At 39.6% G+C, this 20,969-nt stretch overlaps 1 protein-coding gene across 1 annotated transcript in view; it reads right to left on the minus strand.

Moving 5' to 3' along the window:
• LRP2 (LDL receptor related protein 2) overlaps positions 1-20,969 on the minus strand; it is a 196,828-nt gene that overhangs the window by 17,996 nt on the left and 157,863 nt on the right. The window contains exons 55-67 of the mRNA XM_019727374.3: positions 20,700-20,896; positions 19,324-19,569; positions 18,505-18,633; positions 17,378-17,497; positions 16,132-16,248; positions 15,267-15,383; positions 14,266-14,403; positions 11,747-11,869; positions 10,108-10,236; positions 6,187-6,318; positions 4,934-5,065; positions 2,748-2,891; positions 1,128-1,293 (exon numbers count right to left, since the gene is read on the minus strand). Of these exons, the coding sequence (XP_019582933.3) occupies positions 1,128-1,293; positions 2,748-2,891; positions 4,934-5,065; positions 6,187-6,318; positions 10,108-10,236; positions 11,747-11,869; positions 14,266-14,403; positions 15,267-15,383; positions 16,132-16,248; positions 17,378-17,497; positions 18,505-18,633; positions 19,324-19,569; positions 20,700-20,896 (1,890 nt within the window). The remainder of the gene's footprint in view (positions 1-1,127; positions 1,294-2,747; positions 2,892-4,933; positions 5,066-6,186; positions 6,319-10,107; positions 10,237-11,746; positions 11,870-14,265; positions 14,404-15,266; positions 15,384-16,131; positions 16,249-17,377; positions 17,498-18,504; positions 18,634-19,323; positions 19,570-20,699; positions 20,897-20,969) is intronic.

A 20,969-nucleotide genomic window follows, 5' to 3' on the forward strand; every position in this document is an offset into this window, starting at 1 on the left:
CTTCTGTTTCTTAATTGACTCACTCATTAGGCTGAGAAAGAGCCTAAAACTTCAAACAAGAAGACAGGTCTGCTATTGCCGGCTTGGTTTTCAGAAGGAAGTGTTCAAGTCTAGAGTTTCAAGTTCCTGAATCTCTGAGGCCTTGTTTCCTGACAGAAAACGCTGAAATAAGTCTCCTGTTAGCCTGCAGTCAGAGTGGGGACTTAATTAACTTCTTCAGAGATGTTCAAGTCTTCCAGAAATACCAGACAAGTTTATTTAAAGGTTAAAATTAATAAATATGGTGAATGACTCTCCATTCTCCCAGAGGGCAGCAAGTCCCTGAGCCTTCTCTCTCCAATCTTTTTCCATTATTAGTTCATTTTCAAGGACATAAGGGATTCTATGAATGCTTGAGCTCTGATTCTAATGTTACCACTTTTCCACAAACATTGCTCCAGTGCAAGGCTCTTTGATAAAGAAGGAGCTTACTGACTTTTCCATATCAGTTTGTGTCTCATACATCAACCTGATGATAAACCTACTTAAGGTTCTTACTTTTAGGGCTCATCCAAAATGTGTGGCTCTGGTTCCTGGGGTTCTAGAAAACCTAAAAGAGCAGAATGGAGCTTACACTACCTCTATTATCAAAAAAACCCAAAGATGAAACAGGAGAGTCAAATTTCCAATTTGTTCAGACAACATAGCCTGTTAAAAACACATGTAGATTGTTCCTCCCTGAAATGATGACCACAGAGAAAAATGTTTCATCTCAACTACTTTGCTTGGAGAATTGTGAAGCTGTCCCATTTCTTCACAAAATAAACAGTGCTGAAAAGTTAATTTTGGAATCTAGAACTCTGTTGGCAAGAATGTTCTCACAGATATAAATATAGAATCTTGACCTTTTGCTTTTCCAAACTTTGTCATGGTGCACATAGGATACAGGAAATGATAATGTTTCTAGGACACAGTGGGGTATGCAGAGGTGGTCGTTGGGGCTAGAACAAGCCCAGGCATCACCCAGCTGCTCCAGCGGCTGAGCATACCCATATCTGGTCCAGCTTAACTCATGAGCCCAGGTGTGCAGGAAGCAGCTCTGACCAGGAAAATAGAACAGGCAAGAAGGGAATGTGTGCTAAACTTACCTTCCTATCCAGTCCACTGCTAATCCATCAGGCTGCATTATGTACTTCAGGCCCAGGTTAATTACCTGCACATGATTATTGCTGCCGGATTCAAAGTTGGGGATGTAGGCACGTTTGATAGCACCAAAATCAGAGCCATGCCCTAACACAGTGTAATATAGGACACCTGCAGAGGCAAGACACACATGTCAGTTTCCTGTTAAGAACATCAGGTAAGGGAGGAACTGAGGTCTAATTAGTTGAACTACTGTTCAATTACTGACAACTCTATCTCCTCATTGTTCCGATAATATTAAAATTCAATAACATCAATACGATCAAACCTCAAAAACTATCATACTTGAAGAGCTATTAGCAATGAATGCTTTAATTGATAGCACTAATACATACTTAGTCATCTCTATTTGAAGGTAATGCATTAAAATATATTTCAGCCAAGAGCTTATTTACTCTCATTAGGATCAAGTTCTAGTTTCCAAAATAGAATTATAGATAAACCAGGAGCAGGCTGTTCCGAGTCTGAAATCATACTTGGTAATAGTGACAATAAAGGAGCCATGTAGATAAGTCCTATTTATGTACAGAATAAAGGATAGTGGACAGCAGACATTTTAAAAAGCATAGGAAGATTGTGACTTTTAAGGCATATACTTTCCTAGCTATATACTAGTCTTAAAAAGCTTATTGTATTGCATAACTAAGTATGAAAACACAATAATAATAAATCATACACTGCATAGTTACTGAGAGTTTGCAAAACAGTTTCCCATCTACAATCTCATTTGATCTTCAAAACAACTCTGAGTTAGGCAGGAAGAAAAGATTACTGTTCTTATTTTATAGATAAGAAAAGGAGATCCAGACAATTCTTACAATTATGTAAGGTCATAATACAGCTAGTAGATAACGGAGACAGGAATAGAAGTTTTCTAACTCCTGCCCCATTACCGTCTCCCACACACTGACCAGAGCCATGACAAACTCAACAATAAGCATTCTTCATTTTTTCATTAATTGCACTAAATTTTTTGAGCTCCCACCACATATATTGCACTAGATGTTGGGTCAGGTACTAGGCATGTAGACATGAATTAGATTCAGTCTCTGGTTCCAAAGAGCACATGGTTAATGGGTAGGGAGAAAAATACGTGAACAAGTAGCCGTAACTCAATGTAACATGTGTTTTGGTAAAAGCATGGATAAAATGCTACAGGCTCACGGGTGAGCAGTCATGGAACTGTGCCAGGAGGAATTCCAGAAGATGTCACTGAGAAGGTGACACCTGAACTGGGTCTTTGAAGTTTGAGTAGAAATTTTCTAAGTGTACCATGGCGGGGAAGAACAAGATTCGCATGAGCAAAGACAAGGAGATACTAAACAAAGGGCTATGAAGTGGTCCTGAAAGTATTAATCTCCAGAGACGGCAAAAGGTTTGGTGAGAAGTTGGGAAAGGTTGGCTGGGACCCACAGCCATGCTAAGGTGTCTGGAGCATGCTGGATTGGAGGAGCTTGCTCTTCTGCTCATGGAACACAATTCACTCAAAAGATTAATTCTCCAAGCTCAACACTTTGTAAGTCAATCCAATTCACATCAAGGACATATGCAAAGCGGATACTCACTGAGCGCTATGCCCTCGGGATCCCAATCATAATCAACGGCCTGAATATGTTCCTGTTCTTCCAGATAATCCCCGTACTTCTCAGATGAGAGATTGTATTTTCGAATTCGCACATTTTCAGGAAGCAGCAACAAAGGAGGGTTACCTGTAAATAAATGAAAGTCTGCTTTATCTGTTTGAATTCTCCCTGAACTTTCTAAATATTAAGTATATAAAATATATTTTATATAAACTAGTACGTATCCTACCCCCCTTAAAAAAAGTAACATGAGTTTTTATAGGAATCTGACTCTCTCTGCTAATCAATAGAGTTGACTACCCAACTGGGTTGCAAAGTCTAGGACCGTGGGTTCATCTCTATTTCAGGTGCAAAGCTAACATTTCTGTTAGGGACATTATCAGTTCTTTATTCTTTGTCCTCAGTGGGCAACAGTTTGGAGGAAGGCAAGACTGAGACCCCTAGAAAACGTCTTCTTTTCCCCTGAAATTTTTTCTTTATTCACTGACAATCAGACAAGATTGTAGGCATTCATCCTCACAGAAGAAATACATTATGTATAGATAGTCTTACTAAAAGTTTGCCAGTTAGTCCTCATTCCTCACTCTTTACTGACAGATTTTGTGATTCTTTTAATGGATAATCAGCTCCATGACCCAATTTAGCTTCTAGCTAATGACAAAGAACAGCTTGTTCTTGATTTAAATTTTTTTTTTTTTTACCTACAGCAGCTATTCTAATGGTGACGCATCCTGAGATGTATTGTCTATTTCTTTTTATTTAATGTACTTGTCTACTGTCAGTTGAATCTAATTTAAGTTACATTTGAAAGTTCATTTTATAAATTTCCTATCTTGACATTGTTTTCTATGAATATTCTAATTTATTTCAGTCATCTCCTTAGTTAAAAGATTTAAACGCTTTTTAATTTGCTGCTTAATTACCAAACCAACTGTTCAAATGCCTTTACCCTAGTTTTCATTCAGAGTCAAAAATGTTTGGAGGGTAAAATATTTAAGTACGCTAGTCAAATATATGCATTAAAAGCACAATTTGTATGAAGAAATTAAACAGCCATTTACCCATAATTTGCAAAATAAAATGCTCTTTTCTTATCAAGTTCCATAAACTCTACTACAAACTTCAGATTCAAATCTGTAAGATGATAAAGACCTATACCTCTTAACTGGAATATGCTGATTTAAATCAGACCTCTGGAAATTTGGACTATAATACTTCTGAATTAGTCATTCTCTCTTTTTTTTTTTTTTTTTTCATTTCTACCTAGTATGTATTACTGCTTTCTATCTATCAGGCCTGATTCTCAGATACTGGCCTTAACCTGAAATGTAGAACTAATGATTGAAATTACGAATGTGCCAGGCTTTCTGGCACATTCTTTCTATCTGTGATCAGTAGTCCATGGACCATAAAAAAGGGACATGTCAACCAGATGTGTTTGATTTGCACCAATTGAATGTGACTGTTTTTATGATCCATCTTGGATTAGAGGGCCTCAGACTTTGATGTCAGTGGAGTGGGCGCTGTAGAGCTAGAGCTTCATTAATTTCATTCTGTCGATGATCATTCTATGAGAAAGCTTTTGTTGTTTGAATCTTCTGGAGGGTGATATCCTATCCACCTTCTGAAGTTTTTATCAAGGTGGACAAGAGGCTAAGTCCAGAATAATAAGTAACACCTGATTCCTGTTTGATTCCTACCGTGTTTCCCCGAAAATAAGACCTCGCTGGACAACCAGCTCTAATGCATCTTTTGGAGCAAAAATTAATATAAGACCAGGTCTTATTTTACTATAAGACTGGGTATGATATGATATGATATGATATGATATGATATGATATGATGATATGATATGATATATGATATAATACCAGGTATAACATAATACTGGGTCTTATATTAATTTTTGCTCCAAAAGACGCATTAGAGCTGATTGTCCGGATAGGTCTTATTTTTGGGGAAACGCGATATATGTTTGTTGGGAGACTAGTTATTATTTAAATCTGGCAAGGGAGGAGAGTGGAGAAGAGACTGGATGGGTTTTGGAAGAGAAGTAACTGATGAATTAAAAATAAGACTGAGAGTCTACAGTTTATTTTCTGGTATATCATACTCATCCGCATTTATTTCACCAAGAGTCAATTAATCCCGACATGAACCCATCGTACCATCAGCTTCGCACCGTTTTCCATAGATGCTACTCAAGGATCTGAAGCCTTCAGCACAGTAACACTCGTAACTTCCTTTGGAATTTTGGCAGTTCTGGGGACAGGTCCCAAATTGCTCACATTCGTTGATGTCTGTAGGCAAAATAAAACCAAATACGCAACATCTGTTCCCATCCATTCTTTAGAAACCCTGCTTTTGTTTAAATCCATATTCACAAGCAATGAGGACTGAGAAGACTGCAGATGAAAACAAGCAGATACCAACATGTATAGAACACTTACTAAGTTTCAGATACTGTTTCACATGCTTTCATGCTTTTTTCCCTTGTTTAATCTTCCAGAAAGACTCTATGAGGTATGAACTATTGTTAAACCCAAAGTCCCAAAGCTGGTAAGCAATGAAGACAGGGTTTAAACTGAAGCAGTTTGACTCTGTACAATAGCAGAACAAAATTTTCCCTTTCAGGAAGCAGATGTTCTTTTGTTGTTGTTTGGTACCACTTCCCCTTCTGCTAACTAGCTTCAGGAATGTAAGTCATTGATTTGGTTTTTCAATAGAGTTCTTAAGCTTCAGCTTCCAAAAGAACTGTTCCAATCATCTGAGCATGGCACGTCATGAATTAGAAACAGTAAATTTAAATAATAAAGGACACTTACAATCATACTCATCCCTTGCCATCTTCGTAAGCTACCTTCCGACTCTACCTTAGAACTCATTTATGTCTCACATAAGTAGGCGTGTAATAAATATGTTGTTTGACTTAAGATGAAGAAAGTAAGACTTGTGTTTGTTAAAAAACAATGGTCTCATACAGTGATACAATAAACAGCCATCATCATTGAGGCCTTCATAAATCATATCAATTTCACAGATTTTACTGCAGATGAGCTATCTGCCCAGTGCTCTGCTAGGCACGGTAATATAGCATGGAAAAAAGCAATTGGCAAAAAAAAAAAAAATTGGCATTCCCTGAGCTTTGGGGTTTTTTTCACAGCCCAACAATTTAATGAGGAAAATAGATCTTGACATTTGTCACCATTGGTTATATACATCATGAATGTAGAGCTCACTACCTCATTCAGAACTGATCATTACTATCTAACAGTAAAATCACCTGAGTTATTTTAATGAGCTAGAACCATGAGGTTAGCCCCATTAAGGGAATTAAACAGTGGTTTAACAAAAGGGAATGAATAGAGAACATAAAATGTACACGTTTCTCCTAATAGGAATTGGAGGAAATACACTCTACCATCACAGGAGTTTCTGTCCAAAATACTGGCTTTGAACCCAGGTCTACAGGAGCAGATAAATCCTCCTTCACTTAATTGGGTACAATTTTGTTCACATAGATTTTCAGTACATGATCTTTCTTTTCCTTTATCTGTAAAACAAAATACCAGCATTACAAATGGAAGGTATAAACTAGATCAGTCACAACTACACATTGCTAAGTAAGTTTGGGACAGCATGAATAAAATGCATGTAATTAGTCGTAATTCATACTACTGTTATTAGAACCATAAATCGGTATACATGGAAAGGAATTTTGCAATAAGTATATATCAAAGACTTCAAAAATATTCATACTCTTTTACCCAGTTATTCCACATTAATAAATTTTCCCACAAGGAATAAAAATATGCAGTATGATTTATGTTTAAGGGTTATAATATTATTTATAATGAGAAAAATTTGAAAACAACTTGAATGTACATTCAACAATAGGGAATAAATTATGGTGTACTGTGTTTTATCAAATCTAAGACACCACACTTATTTTATGTAACAGTAAAAATAGAAAAGATCTGGGACTTACACTATGGCATGTTATGAATTGTAAGATACATCCTGGTTTCAGAGATATTAAGAGTGAAAATAAATATGCATCTTAAAATCAATGAGTTATGATTATCTACATGATAGATTGCTACGCGACCATTAAAATTCATGGTTTCAAATGATGCTTTGACATAGTAAATATCTATAATAAAAATGGAGAAAAAGATTGTAACAACATAAAACATTTCTTTAAATTTTTTTAAATACTAAGAATGATTTTTTGCACATATATGTGCAAAAGAAGACAACAAAAGTACATCAAACTTAGATTAGTTTTCTCTTAACAATGAGATTCAAGCAACTTTTACTTTTAATTGTTAATATATTTTCTAAATTTTATATCTTTCATAATAAAAATATTCAACTGATAGTTTATCTTTGTAGGGCCCATGTGACTGGCCCTTGTTATCCCTGTTGTTCTGTGGTCCAGATCCTCCAGGACAGACTTTTAATAGCTCAGACTCCACTGACACTACTTGCTCATCACCGCCCACAGTTCTTGTCTGTGCCAATTTCTGTCCAAGCTATCTGGCTTTCATTCTTATCAGTTTGCTTCTTTTATCCTGAGTCCTCATCTACCTCCAGACCTAGATCTTACAGGGAAGCTGACAAAGATAAACACAGATAGTGAGTGATGATGGGATGTGGGGGGCTGAGAAGGGTAGTTGCCTCCACAAAGGATTCGAGCTTCATCTACTTCTCAGATGGTCACAGCCTTCTGAATATTTTAGTCAAAGAGACTGTGGTATCTCCTGACTCAATTCTTTCAAATGCAAATAGATTTACATCTACCTATCTTCTACAGTAGGGATGAGGTGAACTTAACCACTTCTCAGGGACCCTTAGGGTACAGTGACTATATAAATATATGTGGTTTAAATAAACTAAAAACATTGACTTTCAAAAAAAAATAACTACAAAATAAAACACAATAGCACTCATGGAATGCTTCCCTTGGAGTTCATACTTCAGAGCTCTACACATGAAAGCCTTATAATAAAGGTTTAGTCTGAGCTCTTAACAACTACACATTGCTGAATAAGTCTATTCATATTTTCTATTTCTTCTGGAGTGACTTTCAGTGTTTCCTGTCTTTCTAAGAATTCATCCATTTCACATAAGTTGTCTAATTGATTGGCATAAAGTTTCTCACAGTATTCCCTTATTATATTTTAAATTTATGTAAGATTGGTAGCGATGTCTCCTCTACATTGCTAACTAAATGTGACCTATTTTTATTAACTTGGATAGCCTTCAGCCTGTCACATAACCTCTCTGAGTCTCATGTGCCTAGACTCTAATCTCCTCCCAGCTCTAAAGTCTATAATGTGATTAGAGGTCCCAGGAGGTAACAATTTGTGGACAAACTGCTCTCTTGAGTGAGTATACTCATGTGAACAAGAGTCCTTAACAAGAGCAGAAACCACATAACATTATGAGATTGTTCCTCAAATTTGAGGGCCTTCTCATAACTTCTTGCATTTGAAAACAGTCACCATTTTAATCCATATAACAACAGATTTCTCCAAGTCCAGACATAGGACAATTTATTTTTAAAATAGACACTCTATTTTCCATCTTATGAAGAAGGAATAAGAACTCACTGAGACATAGCAAGTCAATCTACCTTTATAATCACATAAATAATATTTGCAACCTAAGGTTAACTTCTTTCCTTTATACCTCAATGGTACTAGAAAAAATATTAATGTCTTTCCTGATTTAAAATATTTTTTAAAAAAGCAAATATATGTCCTGAACACCTTAGTGATCCTGTTTAAAAGAAAAATAAAAGAGGAATAGGAGATAGAAGAGGAGAAAGGGAAAAGAAAGTCAAGTAGATTAGATTAAGTCTTTGTCAAATTATTAGCCGATAACAGTAAGACTGAATTCCATGTCACATATCCACTTAATATCTAAACAGAAATGCTGCTTTTATACCTAAATTAATGTATGCTACTTATTTCCTTTAAATAAACCTTGCTTTCAATTAAACATCATTTGAATACAAAGTACCGTAGTCAATTATAAGCCGTTTAGCTGGCACAGGCAACTGAAACAGAAACCAATGTTTGACCCAAGCCCAACTTGGAAATACTCCCAATTCCTAGAACTGCTCACATAGCAGTCTTGGAACATCAAACCCAAATCTACCATCCAATTTTGCAAATCCTGTCACATTCATGCTTTTTAAAAATATTTAATCAAGTACTGCATTATGTCAAAAACTCTAAAACCCCACCGAGAAAGTGTATGACGTCAACTCTGTAGGGCTGGTTATTCGTCCCCCTTTGCAATCCATGCAGCAGAAATGTTTGGGATGCCTCAGAAAAAAAAGTGATGAAAGCCGAAGAAGTTGGAAACACACGGAGCTGACTAAGGTGACTACGTCAGAGACTCCCAGAGTTTGAAGAACTCCCTCCTTTCTCCTGTGAAGAAACAGAGGCCTGGAGAAGTCAGTAGGTGCCAAAGGGGCACAGCTAGTGGCAGAGGAACTAGAGGCCAGCTCTCCTAGCCTGGAGTCACGGGACTGTTCAAATTCTGCCTCTCCCACTCTATGTAATTTCACGCAAGTTACTTAAGCTCTCTGAGCTTCATTATATAGTCATTACAGCAGTGCCCCAATGGGGCTAACTTGAATGACAAATCAAATGATGTATGTGAAAGCATTTCATAAGAGCTATAAAGGACTGCAAAGGTGCAAATTATTAACATGTCTCTTGGTTGTGTTCATTATCCTTTTCCCACACACATTCCTCCCTCTACTTTAAAAATAAAAATAAATGTTCCTTCCAAGGTCCACTGTGATAGTCCCATCTTTACCAACTACCTTTAGAAGCTTTTTCCCTAAGTGCCAAGGATACTGCATTTGGCTTAAGGTGAAAAAATATGCAGACTGATAAATAAAAAATGTAGCCAGGAGGCACCTAGTGAATTGGGAAGAGAACACCTAGTGTTCTGCAATTAGATAGATCAGAATTCAAGCCCTGACTCAATCTCTTTATGGCTGAAAGACATAGCCAGTTTCACCTCTAAACCGGTTTTCTCATTTGTATTATAAAAAGGGAGAGACGGAGGGAGAAAGAGAGAGAGAGAGAGACCTAACTCGGGATTGTTACAGGGATTACATGAGGTAATCCCTGAAGCGTGTAGCACAATGTCTGGTATAAAGTAAGTGTTCAATAACAAGCAGCTGTGGGCTGGACTACAGTTCAAAGCACAGTGTACATTACAGAGAAATATATGATTATCATCTACTTTTATGTCATTGCATGCTTTCCTTCTATAAGCCTGAGTTACCACAATAAAGTAAAAATAAGCATTTACTTACTGCAACCCATTTCATCAGACTGGTCACCACAGTCGTCAATGTCATCACACGCAAGGTGCTGTGAAATGCAATGCTTGTTGCTACATTTAAATTCATCTTCTCTACAAGGTCTAGGGGTTGAACCTACACCTGTAATTTAAGAACAAGTAAAAATCAAAACATTTTCTTCTGAGACACAAGATGCCTCCCTCTGTGGCAGAGACAGTTATTACTCACAAATAAGCCCATGCTTCCTGGCATTTCCCAGTCTCCCTGGCAACTATGTTGGGATCATGTGACTAGCTCTGGCCAACGGACTATAAGTTGGAAGTGACATGTGTCACTTCTGGGCTGAAGCTATTAAAAGCTCATGTGCCACTCCCTGCTTTGGCCACGTGTTTCAGGTGGCCTCGCTACAAGATGGAGGAGGGCTGTGTAACCTGCACTAGCATTTACGTGAGTGACAGAGAAATCATTGTGGTCACACCACTGAGAGTTTGGGATTTGTTGGTTGGGACAGCTAATATTAATTACCCTGAATAATACAGATGCAGGGTACTTTCATAACAAAAACCTAAAATATTTGGCATTGTCTTCACAGTTAAGAAGCAAACGATGCGGAAACAGATGCTGGAGGCAGGAAAGATGGAGACTTGTGTGATGCAATGGTAAAGCATTTGGTAAAGCTGTCACCTTGGAAAAGTTGAAAGGCAGGCCAGGCTGACTGAACTTGTCAGTTTCAGCAAAGAGGGTAGAAAACAGAGAGTTAATGATATGCATTGCTTGCCATTACCTGAGTTTGGCAAGGTAGTATAAGAAAGAGATAAGCTCAGAGAAGAACTGGCTGATTTATAAGCAGTACTGAAAGAAAGTCAAGTCTGGAAATTTGCAGTGTGGGAAAAGCTGACTGCATTTAGATCCCAAACAGTGAGAGTCTAACGTTTAAAAGGCTTTGAGACACAAAAGCCCAGTAAAACCTCTTAGTTGGATGAAATGACTGCCCGTCTACTTTTCTAAATGGCCTGAATGTAACTGACAAACAGCTGACACAAAGGTGCATGAGGGAAACAAAACAAAGAAATAAAGCAGATTCAAGAACTATGTCTCAAAAGGAGCACGGAGTGAGGTTATTGACTTTTATAAGTGACTGGAAACAAATAGATCCAAAGCCTACTGTTTCTAAAATATATGACCAAATAAACCAAAGCACTGTGACTGAGACTTTTCAAAAGCTCTTGGGCCCCCACCCTTTACAAGCAGGAAGTGGGCTGAGAAAGCTGGTCATATTCCTGTTTCCTCTTCACTTGAAGAGGAAACTAGACAAGGAGGCAGAGTCAGTGCGGAACAATGGACACAGATGTTCCTTCCCGAGCAGCGCCATGGACTCTGCAATGACTGTCCTTCACTCCCCATTCCCCATGGTGGGGGCCTTCCCTTGCCAATCTCTCCCTCAAAAGAGATAAGAATAAGTAGAGAAGGGTTGCATCTGAGTTTTTACATGTGTTTTTAGGGTTGGGGAAACAATTGTCAGCTGCGATCTACCGTCATAGGTATAGCTCAAGCCTCTACAGAACAAACTGAAATCCCAGAGGTACGTTTTGCAAACTGCAGACACTTTAGGGCCCTTAGATTTTCCTTTTCCCTTTTGACTTTTGCTTACAGTTTTCCTCTTTCTCATCACTTCCGTCTCCACAATCGTCCACATGGTTGCACACCTCATGACTGTAAATACAGCGATTGTTGTCACACCGGAAACGGTATGGTGACTCACAGGGAACACTCACTAAAACAAAAGACGAAAAACCAAAAGTACAGGTTAAGAGTAAAACACGTGTCAATATTTAAACACTCCTATGCCAGCACCAGGCTTGCTTGATGCATCCATTCATTCGCTCATTCGATTAAGCAATGAAACATCCCTCCTGAGTATCTAGCACACGGCACAGCACTGTGCTAGGCATCAGATCCAATGGGGAACAAGGAAGGCATGGAACTCTTAAGGAAGGCATTGTCCTCATGGAATCCTCATCCTAGCAGAGAACGGGACTTTACACATTAACCATTCAACTACAATATTGATAAGAGCCACAAAGGAAACACGCTCTGAAAGCATCTACTGGGGGTACCTGATACCGATCTCGGGGAGAGGGGTTAGAAGAGGTTTCATGTGGAAAGGTTCTGAGTCAGGAAGGTGCATGGCAAGCTTTCGGACATGAATAAAAAGACTCTGTGGCTGGAGCACAGAGTGAGGACAATTGTGGCCGTGAGGCCGGAGGGCCAGCAGGACTATATACATGAGCTCTTAGTCTAATAGCCAGGCGGCCATTGTTTGTCCCTCTCACTGCAGTTGTCATTGAGTCTCCGGAACATGAAGTCTTTTCATGAAAATCTTACACCATGATGGCCTTTCCTTCCTTTATTCATTCCCTCACCTATTACATTTAAAGTTGATATCTCACAATCAAACCCTGACTCATTTTGTTACCCAGAGTTAGACCTCTAACTGCTGCTTGTGCACCTATGGGGAACCCAAGGATAGGCCCCAGGTACCTTACTTGTTTGGTACAGGGGCAAGGTCCTCTATATATGGACCAGGAATTCAGTGACCTCAACACACGTGTGTGTTCTTTTTTCACATGGAGGACTTGGGCTGTTTGATTTCCTTCTGCCTTTGTACCACACCCGGAGTAAGAGGAAAGACTTATAGTGATATTGGTTGGGGGAAAGATCAGGTTCAAGAGCTGGTTCTTGGAAGTATGGTTAATAGAATTATTCAAAGAATTATTTGCTATGAAAGGCAAGTTCAACATTATAAAACAGTGTTGGTCACTTTTTAATGTGGCTGTGTCTCTGCCTCTCAAAAGTTTAATACTACTAGCTACAAGCACTTTATCCCATAGAGGAAAGTAACTTCCTAAAGACGTCTTTGAAAATTACATATGCTTAAGATATTGTTCAAGATTCATCAAGTTAAAAACAAAACGAAACATGGATAGTTCCTAACAAAAACAAAGGTGGCAAGAAAGATGGTGGGATGCCACTGTGAAAATATAATGTATGCCAATTACAGTTCTCTGAAGGGAAGGAAATATGCTGATATATCATTTTCTAGAATCAAATCCCTGGGTTAAAATGAATAGTGATGAGTCTAGGAAACCAGAAGAGGTGATGTGAACTTGAGAAGCAGATTGCAGTGGAGTCAGAATAGGAGCTAATCAAGAGTTCCAGCAGGAATGTTTCGGGGGTGCCTTCTCCTGTGTTGAGGGTTTTATTTACACAAAATTCTTAACCTTTAGCTTGTATCAGATTCATCTGTAGGGCTTATTAAGTGCAGAGAATGGTGCGCCTCACTGCCGGGGATTTGGATAAGGTCCGGCTGGGGTGGGCCCACGAATTTGCATTTGTAACATGTTCCCAAGTGATACCAACTCTCCTAACACAAGGAAGGCACTTTGAGAACTACTGCCCTAGAGTCTCTCCAACTTCTTTAAGCATGTAGGAAAATAGTCAAAACAAACTCTATTTTAAATCACTTTATCAAAATCAGTAGTTTTCAAACACGGGACTAAATTAAAAGCTAAGGAGTTTTTCAAATGTACATTTGCCCAGCCCCCATACATGGAGAGTCTAGTTCATTAGGTCTAAGCCTGGTGTGGGCTCAGGGCATGTGATTTTAAAACACTTCTCCCCGAGTGATGCTGATGTGTACCCCAATTGAGATTCACTTGTTTAAAAAACAAATTTACATCATATGACAGAAGGGAATTAGATGGCCTTAAATTATAACGTAAAGGAAAGTGACTTTGGGGTTTGGAAGAGATGCTTTTGAGGGGCACCGAAAGTAGGATGAAGCAGGAGAGATACAACACCCCCATGTATTCAGACTTCAACCACCACAGATCTGCCTCTATTTATATATATTAGGTTTCCAACTAAGACTTCTTTTGAAGAAATTGTGTTCTAAGGCCATTAAATGTTTAAAGCCATGGATGTTTGCCAACTTTCTCATGTTCCAAATAGAGAACTAAGCAAGAAGTCCAAGTGAAATTACAGTAAAGCAGATCATGTGTCTGGTACTCAAAAACTGTACAACTGTCTTTAAGGTCGCATGCTCCACGTAAGAGACATTGAGATTTTGCTAACTAGCACTCCCATTCACTCCATTTCTCTCCCTCTTACAGCACAGATGAAGTTCTTCATCGGAACCATCGCCACAGTCGTTATCGCCATCACATATCCAAGACGACTGGACACAAACATGATTTTTACATTCGAACATAACAGCTGGGCAGTAGGTACCATTGGGAAAGCGAGTGGCTGTTGGTGGGGAAGACACATATTCAAATTATTAGAAGAAGCTACGGGTTTGGTAAGTCAACCTGCTATTTCTCCTTTAGCTCTTTCCATTATCGCCTGCTCTTTCTTACTCATGCAGAAATACCATGGCCTTAAACTGAAATTCTGATGGAATACTTCTTAAGGAGAGTTTTCCAAGCCCAGTATTCAATGACATGAGTCATTCGGTGGACAGCACTGGACTTTTCTTTATAGGCATGTGCAACTGTTCAGCTCTGTCAGCACTGGCTTTACCCATGATCCATGTATACAGTCTCGTTGAAAGCAGCTTTTAGGAAGTGGCAGCCTCATTATCAACAATATCTACCAGGGAGCATCATCAACAGTTATCGTTTATTCAGTGATTCATAAAGACTAAAATATGAATAATCATATTGACATTGCATTTTAAAATAATTTTTATATGCCATCACGCAATTCAGAAAAATTTTCAATGCTGTAAATTCATTATATGCTAATACCCAATCCAAGTTCTTTATACCCATTAATTTATCGCTCAAATAGTCTTCTTTTACCTGCAATGTTTTTATCCAATCAATGATTTGTATAGTAGCTGACACTATGTAAATACTTTTGATAGCACAGATACTTAATGTATTCTCTATTTAAAATATTATTAATGAAATGCCCTTGAAAGACTACTGTGAAATATATGGATATGGTGACTCAGACCCTGGGTAAATTGATAATTATCAATGAACGCTGACTAGAAAATACCTATGGCCTTTTCATCTAAGAAGTGGTGGCTGATGTAAGAGGTGGGGATTAAACTGCCATACACATACAGTTCAGATAAACAATGCCACAGGCATCTAGGCACTTACGACAAGCAGTTTCATCAGAGGCATCCAAACAGTCGATCATTCCATCACATTTCAAGTCGTCAGGGATGCAGTGTCCACTCTTACACTGAAAATATTCGGGATGGCAGGTCCTCATCTCTGAAGAGAAAAGACGGTCATTCCCAGAATGCTTTGGTATTCTCAGACAGGTATTAGCTCCGTGGAATGTCATAAGCACTCCATCATATTCCTAGCCATACCCTGTCACTGGCTCACAGCAAACCCACAACTTGTGGTTCGCGAATGAATAAACTCACAAAACTCACACCTTCTCCTTACAAGATAGGGAGATGGAAGTAACCATCTCTCCTCTGTTAAATAATTTCTATCTCGTAAGCTTTTCCTTGGAAATCTGAGTTCCCCAACTTTTAATGTTTGCTTATTTTTCTCAAACCCAACCCTTACCCATTAAAGACTTGGGGTTTGACTCCTATTCTAATGCTCTGACCTCTACACCGGGGAACTACAGTGCTATAACCCTTAGGGCCACTTTCTGGGGAACAGTAAGACCAATGTTTCTATTTGTTTACAAGGCCGATGCAGATTAAAATCTGCTCCTAGGAAATGTTTAAGCTATAATGAGATTTTAAAAAGAAAGAATGAAAGAAAGAAAACCTCTTGCTATTTTCCCCTATTGATCTAGACTGCTGAAGTTAAAAATAAAGCATAGAAAATACAGAGCAGAAGGTACTGTGTAATGCTAAGGTTTAGGTAAGATATAAATTACACAGAAATCGTTTCACTCTAAAACCTTATAAACACTCCTTGGAAGTCCCTGCTTCTGTCAAATGTGCGGACATTAGGACGAGACGCTACAGAACGCCCCTCAAAGGCCTCTGACAGTTACCACAGTCCCGCTCATCTGAGTTGTCGCCACAGTCATTGTTAAAATCACATATCCACCGCGAGGGAATGCAGCTCTGATCGTCACACCGGAACTCACTCTCTGTGCACTCCCGAGGGACTGAAAGGGAAAAGCACGTGGCCATCAGTGGGCACCAGGAGTCACGTGCGGGACAGGTTCGTGAGGGGGTGGCAGTGCCCTCAGTGCCCAATGGCCTCTGGTGTTCCAGGTCACAGAGATTTGCTTGGGCGGACTGTCCATCCTCCAAAAACAGACCTTCCTCCTCAATTTCAAATCTGTAAGTGGTGATTGAATCTTAAGATAAATTTGGATTTCATGAGACTCAAAGCTAACCTCCAATAGGATTCAACACGAACTTTCTTATAAACAATAAAATCCCAGCTGGATTGCCCTTTTGTGTAAGAAGTTTTTCACCTGATTGATATTTGCAAGTGTAATCAGCATCCTGATTTTCTCAATTGCCTATGGCAAATGATCACATCTTACTTCTAAAAGGTGACTCCGATTAGAATGTATTTCGTATTAGTCAAACTGAAATTGACATATATCACGAGTCAGTGGTATATGTCCAGGGAAGGGCCTCATTAAAGCCACCTTCAAAAACGTATCTAATTATTCATGACTATCTAGTTTGGTGGGATCCAGATCTTTGGCTTCCTTTCCTCGTCCTTCCTGTCCAATTTCTTATAGTCAGCACCTTCACTGAGAGCAAGGAACTAAAACCTGACCTGTTATCTAACCATTAGACCTCCTAACATAGTCAGCTATTCCAGGAAGTTTGAAAATCTAAAATATAAGTTCTCTTTCTTTTGCTATTAAAGCCATTTTGGGGCAAGAACTTTAAAAGCAGGATCTTTGAATTCCTATATTTCTCTTGGTCCTGATTTTCTATTTCTATTCTATTTATCTTATTATATTTGTCCTTTATTATAAGTCACCTCAAGGTCCTTTTGGGAAAAAAAGTTGGGTGTAAATAAATTCGACAGACAAAAGATGTACACTTGGGTAAACATGCTCATCCCAAAGTTTGATTATAAGCATCTCAGAAGGAGATGCGTATGCTTTTAGTTAAAGAAAAAGTAGAAATGCACCAGTCAGCAGAAAAGAAGAGCAGGTAGCTGTCATTCTAGCCCTTGAGGACGAATGGCACAGACAGTGGAATAATGAACAAACAGCAGATATCACAGCTGTGGTGCGGCGTAAGGATGACAGACCCCTGAACACTCACCACAGTTTTCCTCATCGGAGTGATCTCCACAGTCATCATGCCCGTCACATTTCCAACGAAGAGGGATGCACTGGTGATTATTACAGCGGAAAACCCCCACAGGTTTGCATGTCATCTCCTCTGCAAAGCAGTCGTTGCAAAGAATTCAGAAGCCAACGAATGGTCAAGAAATGCCAAAATAGCACTGGCTTTCTTGTGAGACAGCCTGAGAATTATGCTACCATATGCTCAAAGCTCCCAGAGGGAGGAGGAATGCCAGCAGCATTCATTATCAATATTCCTCCTTTGGCTAACCTGAACCTGTTCTTGAAATTAGATCCATTCTCTTTTGTAGAAACTGTTCTAAGAATGAATTGGTATCTGGCTTATCATTTGCAACAAAGGCCTGAAAAGGAAGATTAAGGGATGCTACCAGCAAATAAATCATTTCCATCACATTGATTAGATTCAGTGTCATTATTAAAATAACCTATTATTTCCCTATCTCTCTTCCAACTAACCCTAACACACACACACACACACACACACACACACACACCCATGCATAAACATTTTGGTTTCAAGTTAGAGTATATGCCTAACCTTGACAAATTCCATTAATTCTTTTGGCCTTTTGGCCCTAAGTTCTTCCCAGGTTGCCAGAGTGACTACAGCTGACCAACAGATGATATGGAAAGTCATAAAAACATTCAGAATACAAAAATCTCCCCATATGAAATATTAATTTTGAAATATCCTGTTTGGTGGTAGATACCAAATCTTTTCTCTACCCACCCCATCAATTTCAATCAATCTGCAAGAGTAGACAAGTAATTGAAACTTATCAAGTATACACAAGAATACTACATTAGGGAGAAATTTTACAAGTTCTTAATATCTTAATAATGTCTTCCCCAATTATAGCATCCTTTGGGATGAGATTTCATTTAAGATGCTATAAATTAAACTCCCCCAATAACTCTGTAAAATGCTACCAAAATATAACATGTTATCGGAAGAATCAGTAGATGGCCCTTTTTCAGAAGTAAACAAGGAAAAGACGACATGGGAAATCCACTCATCTCCTAACAATGGCACTGGACACTTCAATTTTCTTGTCCCCTCCCCCTCCCTGCAGTGCCTCCTACCGCAGCCTTGCTCGTCACTGTTGTCCCTGCAATCATCGACACCATTGCACACAGCCCACTGTGGTACACAGCGGTAATTCGTCTTACAACTGAATTCCGTATGGTTGTCACAGCGATAGGCAGGGCCCACTGAAAAGAGAGAAAGTAGCGAAGTCAGAACTCTCAGACCTGCCAGGAAACAGCACCAAAACACACCTTTCCATTGTCATGTTTAGGGAGTGATGCTGATGAGTAACAATTGCCAAATTGACTCGGGCAACGTGTCTATTTTCGGCGTGATCTGTTCACCAAGAGGAGAAAGAATCCTGTTTTCTCACTATCTCAGTACCACTCATTTGTGTTGTGGTGTAACTTTGTGGGAGGAAAATGGACTGGGTTTGAAATAAAAAACTGGGGTTGAAGTGTCAGCTCTGCCACTAAATAGGAAGATGCCCATCCCCTGAATGTGAACCCCCGTTTCCTCATTTATAAAATGGGAATTGGTAACAACCACTTTTCCTACCTCATAGTGTTTCTCTGAGGCTCAAATGAGAAAGTGCTAGATACACAAAATGTAAGTTCTTGTTATCATATTCTGGACAGATAGACATTCAGTGAGGAGAAACCAGCCACTTCAGATACAGGGGTCTGGTTCAACTTGCAGGCCATATAGCTGCACTTCGTCTTGCAGTGCTAGAGTCAGCAGAGAGAGCCAAGGGGGGTGACCCATGGGCTGACGCAGGGCGCTCCACATCCTCTCTCAGTCCTCACAGAGCTTCTCCTGGTTTCCTGCTCCTGGTCAGGCCACGCCCCCCTCCCGCTCCCCCCACAGGCACGTACTGCACTCCTGGATGGGCTCATCCGAGTAGTCTCCACAATCATTGTCGACGTCACACTTCCAGGACTGAGGGATGCAGTGGCCATTGGCACACTTAAAATAGCCCGGCTGGCAGATCCTGCTGGCACAGTGGGAACTGTCTTCATCTGAGTTATCCCCGCAGTCATTTATCGAGTCACACTGCCAGGCTTCTGGGATGCATCGTTTGTTGGCACACTGCCATTCGTTGGACTCACATTGGTGGTGCTCTACAAGCAGGGGCATTTGGTTATCAGCTTGTAGCGTCAGGAACAGAAGCTACTAATGTACACTGATGGATCCTGGAGAACTCAATCTTAATTTCCTTTGAGAGGAATTGTGTCCTCATGCACTTATTATCAACCAGTACGACTATATAAACAGTTATCCCCTGGACTATTACTGTCTCCTAAATTCTTAAATATCTTTTCATTAGGTTGGCGCAAAAGTAATTGCCGTTTAAAGGGTTAAAAATAATTGCAGGGGCCGGCCAGGTGGCTCAGGAGATTGGAGCTCCATGCTCCTAATGCCCCAGGCTGCTGGTTCAATTCCCACATAGGCCAGTGCCAGATGGCTCAGTTGGTTGGAGCGCGTCCTCTCAACCACAAGGTTGCCAGTTCGACTCCCGCAAGGGATGGTGGGCTGCGCCCCCTGCAACTAACAACGGCAACAGGAGCTGGAGCTAAGCTGCGCCCTCAACTAAGATTGAAAGGACAACAACTTGACTTGGAAAAAATCCTGGAAGTACACACTGTTCCCCAATAAGTCCTGTTCCGCTTCCCCAATAAAATCTTTAAAAAAAAAAAAAAAAGTAATTGCAAAAACTGCAATTACTTTTGCACCAACCTAATACATGCAAAATTAGGGGCTAAGGACTGAATCACTGACGGCCTACTAAACGCACCTTCTCCAGTGCCTGTTATCCTAATGAACAATGTTTTTCAAACATTGTGTTTGTTGCTATTGTTGATGTGTTGTTTTAGGTTGGAGGGTTTTTATTATTTTAGGTTTTTCTGGCTTTTTAAAAATGGAAACATAAACATTACACCTGAGAGTCCTTGATTAAAATGAGGGTGGGAAACCCTCATTTTGCCCTCAGTGTTAGCTCTCAAGGAGGATTCTATGCATAGCACATGGTAAAGAACCAATATAGTCAACTTACTATCTACCTCAACCATTTGCTTTATAGAGACCTTAGGAATCCTAAAAAACTTTGTAAAAACAGATCTAGAATGGAGTTTTCTCCTAGGTCTTTGGACTGCTTTTTGGTTTATGACACTCAGAAAATCCTCACAGAATCCTGACTGTACACAGTGAACTATAGAAATGGGCAAAGAAGGCATAAGGCAATTCAACACACCGCAAAGAATAAGGTCTTCATCGGACCCATCAGGGCAATCTTGGTGGGCGTCGCATAGGAAGTATGGGCTGGTGCAGTTGCCATCCTTGCACTGGAACCGTCCTAACCGGCAGTAGCGCGGCGGGCAAATGGGGGGTTCATCGGAACCATCTGAGCAGTCTCTCTGTCCGTCACATTTCCACCAGATAGGAATACACCTGCATAGAGAAAATATACCTCATAGCAAAGCACTGAGTGGGGGTGATAAAGGAGCGGGCAATGACTATCTGA

Source organism: Rhinolophus sinicus, chromosome 17 (assembly GCF_057876585.1).
Source record: "Rhinolophus sinicus isolate RSI-liver-muscle chromosome 17, RSI-T2T, whole genome shotgun sequence".
Taxonomy (NCBI): Eukaryota; Metazoa; Chordata; class Mammalia; order Chiroptera; family Rhinolophidae; genus Rhinolophus; species Rhinolophus sinicus.